This window comes from Vespula pensylvanica, chromosome 6, assembly GCF_014466175.1.
Source record: "Vespula pensylvanica isolate Volc-1 chromosome 6, ASM1446617v1, whole genome shotgun sequence".
NCBI lineage: Eukaryota > Metazoa > Arthropoda > Insecta > Hymenoptera > Vespidae > Vespula > Vespula pensylvanica.
This window is the reverse complement of record NC_057690.1, coordinates 8,178,092-8,185,466: the sequence shown is the minus strand read 5'-3', so window position 1 is coordinate 8,185,466 and position 7,375 is coordinate 8,178,092. Positions and strand designations below refer to the sequence as shown.

The 7,375-nt window shown below is 31.6% G+C and overlaps 1 protein-coding gene across 17 annotated transcripts in view; it reads left to right on the top strand.

The window, feature by feature from the left end:
* Positions 1–6,220, top strand: part of LOC122630076 (casein kinase I) — a 37,406-nt gene extending 31,186 nt beyond the window's left edge. For 2 of the 17 annotated variants that reach the window (XM_043814138.1, XM_043814139.1), the window contains exons 7-12: positions 608–682; positions 1,167–1,247; positions 2,737–2,862; positions 3,276–3,296; positions 3,972–4,078; positions 5,493–6,220. In XM_043814138.1, coding sequence (XP_043670073.1) covers positions 608–682; positions 1,167–1,247; positions 2,737–2,862; positions 3,276–3,296; positions 3,972–4,078; positions 5,493–5,562 — 480 coding nt within the window. In that variant the 3' untranslated portion in view covers positions 5,563–6,220. Of the gene's footprint in view, positions 1–607; positions 683–1,166; positions 1,248–1,576; positions 1,649–2,736; positions 2,863–3,275; positions 3,297–3,971; positions 4,079–5,492 lie in introns of all 17 variants that reach the window. The other 15 variants (XM_043814141.1, XM_043814142.1, XM_043814145.1 and 12 more) reach the window with 12 other exon arrangements.
* Positions 6,221–7,375: the final 1,155 nt, after the last annotated feature.

The window sequence follows — 7,375 nt, the reverse complement described above, 5'->3', positions numbered from 1 at the left end:
AGAGAGAGAGAGAGAGAGAGAGAGAGAGAGAGAGAGAGAGAGCTGCAAGTACAAGAGTCGATACCGAGGGTACCTCTCGTCTATGAGTTGCCTCGTCTTCTCAGGAAGGAATATTAATGTTTTTTTTTTCTTATCTTCTTCTTCATCATCTTCTTCGTCTTCTTTTTCTTCTTCTTCTTTTTCTTTTTCTTTTTCTTCTTCTTCTTCTTTCTCTTTGATATCGAGTGTAAGAGAAAACAATGATGAATTACTTACATGATCACTTTATATCATCATGTATAAGATATACGGTACTATGTATTATTAAAATTGTTTCAAAGTTATTCGTTGCTGATGATTCGTTTCTTTTTTTCTTTTTCTATTTGGGAAAAAAAAAAGAGTAGTGTATCGATGTGTGATTTCGTTTTTGTTCCGAGGTATCGTCTCTTTTGGGTAAGTATGTTCTCCACGTTCCAATCATATTGCAGCATTATGTTTCTCTCGAGGAAGGAGAAACACTCAAGCGCGAGTCCCTTATGAAAAATCCTTGATTTCTTTGTAGTAGTTAACATTGGTTTTACTGATTTCTTAACGTTTGCATGCTGCCCCAAAATGCACGTATCTCTAGCCACCCAACTTCGAGCAGCTCAGGGCATTGAGGCTGGCAGCACCTTCTCATGTCGAGAAAAACAAATCGGACAAGGTTGGTGATGATGGTACATACGTTTGGTGATTTAGGTAACGATCACCTCTCAACAACGACAACAACAACGACAATAACAACAACATCATTATAACGAAAGAAAGAAAGAAAGAGAGAGAGAGAGAGAGAGAGAGAGAGAAAGAGAGTGAGAGATTGAAAGATTGAGAGAGAAAGAAAGAAAGAAAGAAAGAAAGAAAGAAAGAAAGAGTAAATGAGCTTCATCCATATAATTCGATAATTCAATTCGATCATTCGCTTTATTGCATTCGCGATCATCGCTCATATTGTTTATATCCTTTTTAAGTTTAACAAATGGACGTGACAAAAAATAATTTCGTATAAAGTAAAATCAAGTTAAATGTGTTTACTACTACATACCGAAGTACGTTATTAAATTATGATATCATATTCTTGAAGAATTATGTTAATATTTCTCAAGATTTCTATTCTCTAAGATCTAATTCAAATACTCTTTCTATTTCAGTCCACACCAGTTGGATCGCTACAAACGGGCCACGAAATCGTCGTGTCACCGAATCGCGATCGGCATCCGGCAACGTATAAGGTATACATATTCATTTTTTGTTTGTTTTCTTTTTAAATCATCTTTCATTCTTTCGGCATGGATGTGTGTAGTTTAGCGGTTTGTGATACGAATAACAGCATGAAAATATCTTTCATGGAGATAATAAATGCCAGAGAAACGAGTTGAAAAAAGGATTTTTCTTATCTATTACTTTTTTTTTTAACTTTTTTAAAAGTTATATATATATATATATATATATATCTTTTTCGATCATTGATCATACGAGCAAAGGCTGCTATTGTAACGATTCTCTTAAAATGAATTTTTCTTCTCCTCACTACACTTTCTTCTTGGGTATACACGTGTAGGAGTACGATGATTTTGAAGAGGACGTGGTCCTTATGATGGATCAAGTCCGAGTGGAATTGCAAGGCCACTATGTAAGCCAATTTTGTTGTATAGTTTGAATGACTTCTTCGTGCATGATACTATCTTATCGATAACGCGACACGATTATCTAACTCTCGTAAATATACCTGGATATAATTAACGTTCGCTTTGTTTACGGCACAAATGTTCAACGATAATGTTCACGTAATTGAAATTCTATTTTAACATATTTCTATCGTTTTCTGTAGTAACAATAATAACAACAACAACAATGATTATAATAATAATAATAATAATAATAATAATAATAATAATAATAATAATATGCACGAAGAAGATGAAGAAAAGCTCTTAGACAAATGGTATTTAGTATTCAAAGCCTTTGCGGTATCATGCTTGATGTATTATGTACATTGGATACGACCTATCCTATTGCTAATAGTAGATATTGTTTGCGGCATTAGAAATCAATTCTATTAAGCTAAAATCTGACAAAGAGTAATTAAAATATGATTCTTGAGTTAAGTAGCTCCTTTTCTTCTAATTAGTCCAAAGGTAATGGCAGATATTCATAATGGATCATAAAAAAAAAAAAAGTATCTATTAATACGATCGTTCATTAACATTGTTTATCATAAAAGACATATATTCGTTCTCCTTGTGACGCCGTAATTGTCTATGAAATACAATAAGTGATATTCATACCACATTGTTACGTCGATAGCTTTCAAAAACACTGACCAGAGTGACGGGTACAGTTGATAGATGATTAGTAAGCCTTATTTGAAGTCTTTCATCAAACAAATTTGCAGTAGAGTTCTAATATATTTTAATACATGTGTCTGCTTTGTTGGAAATTCGAAAGGGTAGCGTTACGAATGTAATTTATTGTAAGAAATATTCACGCTGATCAAGGTGATTCGACATTGTAATTAAAAAACTTTTGGAAAATGAAGATTTTCTTAACGATAGACGTATTTACGCGTCGACACACACACACACACACACACACACACACACACACACGTACATATACATTTCGGATTGTCCTATCTCTAATTGAAATTTTCTTTCGATATCTCCATCGGATGGCTTAACGCGTTGCAATCGCAATATTTTCGTGCTTGTGTTCCTTCAGGACGCGGCAGGTGGAGGGGTGGGAGGCGGGGGCGTAAAGGGGGTGGGAGCCACATGGCCAGACGCAGTGAAGCAATCAGGAGCTGGTGGTACATTGACACCTGCTGATAGGCATGGTTCCGTTCAGGTGAGTCGACCTGTATTCCCAGGGACCTTTCATTCTTTATCTTTTCAACTATTCTTTCGAATTTCTTTCATATCTCTTTTATTTTCTCTTATTTTATTTATTTTTTTTTTCTTCGTCAAATTCATATTCTTACACTACGTTCTTTGCATATTTGTCAAATGTTCATTTTTCTACCAAACACATAGATAGATTTACACGATTATCGCTTTTTATAATAATTTTGTTTGTTTGTTTGTTTGTTTATTTATTTTTTTTTTTTTTATAAAGATTCATATCAAGACGATTAAGATTTATTAATAATTCTAATTACTAGGTAAATCTATATTCATTCGCGTTTTCTCTCCCCATCACCTTCTCAGTGTCGAAAGGAATATGTCAACCTACCGGAAATAAATGATTCATTTTATTTTTAGACAAAGCAACAATGGATTATGGTCAGTTAGAAGTCTATGCGATTTGGTTTGTTGCTGCATGTTGTCTATGTCTCGTTAATCGACTCACTTATTTTCGTTCTATTCAACATTATAAACACTAATCCGACATTTAGATAGTAGACGTTCTTTTTCCTTAATCCATTTGAAACGTCGTATCTCCATTGTTCTTTCTATGTATCAACTATTTATCTATCTATCTCTTTATAAACAAAAGTGCTACATTTATTACCTTTACTTATTTTTTATTTTATTTTATTTCATTTTTTTTTTTTTTTTTTTTTTAGAAAATTGCTTATTCCTAACTGTGCATCCCCCTTCGTCTGAATCACTTATGTGCTTTTTCTTTTTATATTATTATTATTATTATTATTATTTTTTTTTTTTTAATATTCATAGCACTATTATGTATATATTACATTCGAGTAAAATGCAAATTTGCTTTCTTGATTATTATCGTTATCATTGATTAATATTTTACTTGTTTATAGAAATATATTATATATAATGTACAATGTATGAAAATCATGTTTGTTTCCTGATATTTTAAAATATATCACACAACATATATATATATATATATATGTATATATATATATATATATACATATGTATTTTTATATATTTGAGAAGATAAATTGACACTTATTTAATAATGAAACTGTTAATTGTTAATAGGTTGTTTCGTCGACGAACGGAGAATTGGCTAATGATGATCCAACTGCGGGTCATTCTAACACGCCAATTACGGCACCACAAGAAGTGGATATGATCGATGAAACCAAGTTAGTATTACATTCAAACTACTTATATTTATATTGTCGTTTAAAAATTCTTTTTTCTTTTTCTTTTTTTTTAACGTTTACTGCAATTCCTCTGTATCATTTAAATGTATATGTAGTTTAGTTGTGACTATTATTCCCTTTATGAATTATGTATCTAATAAAATGAATATATTTATTAATATATAGAAATATACTAACATGTTTGATACATATTAAACTTAATATATTAATTTTAACGTGTGTATTTAATAAATTCATCGTTATATACTTTTATATAATAGCACTTCTAGTAGCTATAAATAAGATTGCTATAAATCTTTATGCAGTTTTCTTTCTTTTTAAATTTTATAATCGCTAAACGTATGTAATAGAATAAAAAATTAAAAAAAAGAAAAAAATATTTTTGTTTGCACCATAGAGAAATTTAAATTTATCTTGGAGGATATAATTGTTTTTAAAAGATATGAGAAATCTTTTATCTATTTTTCGAATATCCTTTCCTTTTTGTTTACGTCTTTACATCTTTGATATCTTGTGTATTTATTGATCAAAGCAAAGCACGTTTACATTTGCATTATATATGTATGCATCTGCTATTTTCAGAAAGAAAAGTTTACCAGCAGAAAAGTATTGTCCTCGATGTGGAAAATTTATCCTGCACAAATATTCGCAAGTTCCTCCATCCACCGCTAATCCAAAATCCATTCCCGAATTTGATTCGTTATCTCGATTTAACTGGCCGATGCAGGTTTTTCTTTTAAATAATATCAAAATAAAATATGATCTCCGTTAAACGTTAAAACAAAAACAAAAGAAAAGAAGAAGAAGAAGAAGAAGAAATCTTTTATTTATTTTTATCAATGAATAATTAATTCGTGGAAATATTTTCAAAATATTTATCTTGTATCTTTCGTTACAATGTTTATTTTCTTTTAATATGCTCTCACTAATCTCATTAATTCGTTATAATTATATATAAAACTAAACTATAACATCCTGTACGAATTTTGTTTCATAAGATCACTTTTATATATAACAAATATTTTCTTATCGATACATTCTGTGCTGTTTCTTAGATTCTGAAATATCCTCTTAACATATAAATATGTATATAGTGTATACATACACACATGTATGCATATATATATATATATATATATATATATATATACACATAGTCTAAGAAAAAGAATATAAGACAAGAGAGTCCAGGAAACTAAAACCATATTAACAAATATTATTGTAAATCACTGTAAAAAAGAGTGTAATGAGAAAAGATGATAGCATTACTTCGAAGATATGAATATATAAAAGCCAGTTCAATTGACGACGCTTGGAATGCCAAATGTTTTATGCTGCATGTCAGTGTCACAATGCTCTAAGCTCAAAGGAAAACGATTCTAAGTCCTATTAGTGTTTGCTTCATTTCCAGATGCTGTTGTTTCTTCAAGCGAAAGAAGAAGAAAAGTGGAAGGCAGAAATAACTGTCCGATACCGTCGGTCTTGGGCGGTCAGTACAACAGTGCGCGAGTAATAGTGCTGATGGATTTGGAGATCGAGTCCCTGGAACGGCGAGAATCTGCAAAAGCGGTGGAGACGGCGGGGGAGGTGGAGCTGGAGCTGGAGGTGGAGGTGGTGGTGGTGGTAGTGGTGTACAAGACAGAGATACTACTACTACTACAGCTGCTGCTGCTGCTGCTGCTGCTGCTGTTGTTACTGCTGTTACTGCTGTTACTGCTATCGCTACTGTTGCTAGTACTACCGCCGTTACTACCGTCGCTGGAGTCACTGGAGATCCTGAAAAAGAAGCTATCACTCTCCTACGTGCTGGAAGTCGATCTGCTTCGAGAGATTCGGTGCTGCATACCACCATCACGTTGACACCCACACCGACTCCACCACCGTTTTCAAATTGAGCCACCACATAGCCATTATTATTGCTGCTATTATTATTATTATTATTATTATTATTATTATTATTATTATTACTACTACTGCTACTACTACTACTATTATTATTATTATTATTATTATTATTATTATTATTATTATTATTTTCTTCTTTTTTTATTGTCGACATCTCCAATGATTTTGCCTTCTCCATTTACTTGTACGATTATTAATTATTAATTATTAATTATTGATTAATTATTATTATTATTATTATTATTATTATTATTATTATTATTCATTATTATTATTACCTTATTATTAATATTATTATTACTATTATTATTATAAAGCACCATTACATATACATTGCCATCGTTATCGTCGTTATCGCTATCATCATCATCATTGTCATCATCGTCGTCGTCGTCGTCATCATCATCATCATCATCATCATCATCATCATCATTATTGTCGTCGTCATCGTCGTCGTCGTCATCGTCGTCATCGTCATCATCATTAATAATATCTCCGGTCAACGTACATTTATTATGAACTTTGTTATCAATGTTGTCAGTGCTGACTGAGAATAGCCACAAGCTGTCGGCTCTCTGACCATTTCAATAGAGATAAGCGGTCATCCACGTGTGTGTAGGAGTAAGGAATTGACGTACCGAAGGTGAAAAGAATGCGTTTGTGCCTACGACTCTCTTCTTGTATTGCGAGTGGCATTGTTTATATACGCCGTTAATATATGATATGTAAACGTGTCACGATTGATCATTATTACGTATTTAAAATCTCGTCACAAAGTGAGAAATCAATGCTGAGCTCTCTCGTTGTAATGGGAAACCTGAAAATTATCGAGCGTAGCGTATTTCTCGTAATGAAAATTTACATTCGTATGAAGTCTGATTATAAATGCGAAAGGCATGAAACTGAAATACGATAGTAGCAGCAGCAGTAGCAGCAGCAGCAGCAGCAGCATTAACATCCTACTTCAATAATTCCTAGATGCACCGAACGGAGTGAAAATAATAAAGTTTTATATATGATATATATTATATATATTATATATATATATAGATATATACACACACACACACACAGACAGAGACACACACAAAGGAGAATTTGTTTTATCATTCGTTTCTATTGTAATTGAAGGAGGAATATAGAATGCGTTGTACTGAAAGAATATAAACGTAAACGCGTAACTAAACTAGATATGCCAATTCCTTTTGTAATTACTAAATATATTTTTCAGGTCTGGATCTTCCTTCCTGTTGTGTAAAAAAGAATTTTCCTAAAATATTGAATAATCAATATGCTTCGATAGGATTTTATATTAAATGATTATAACTTCAATTTCGTTATCTATATATATATATATATATATATATATAT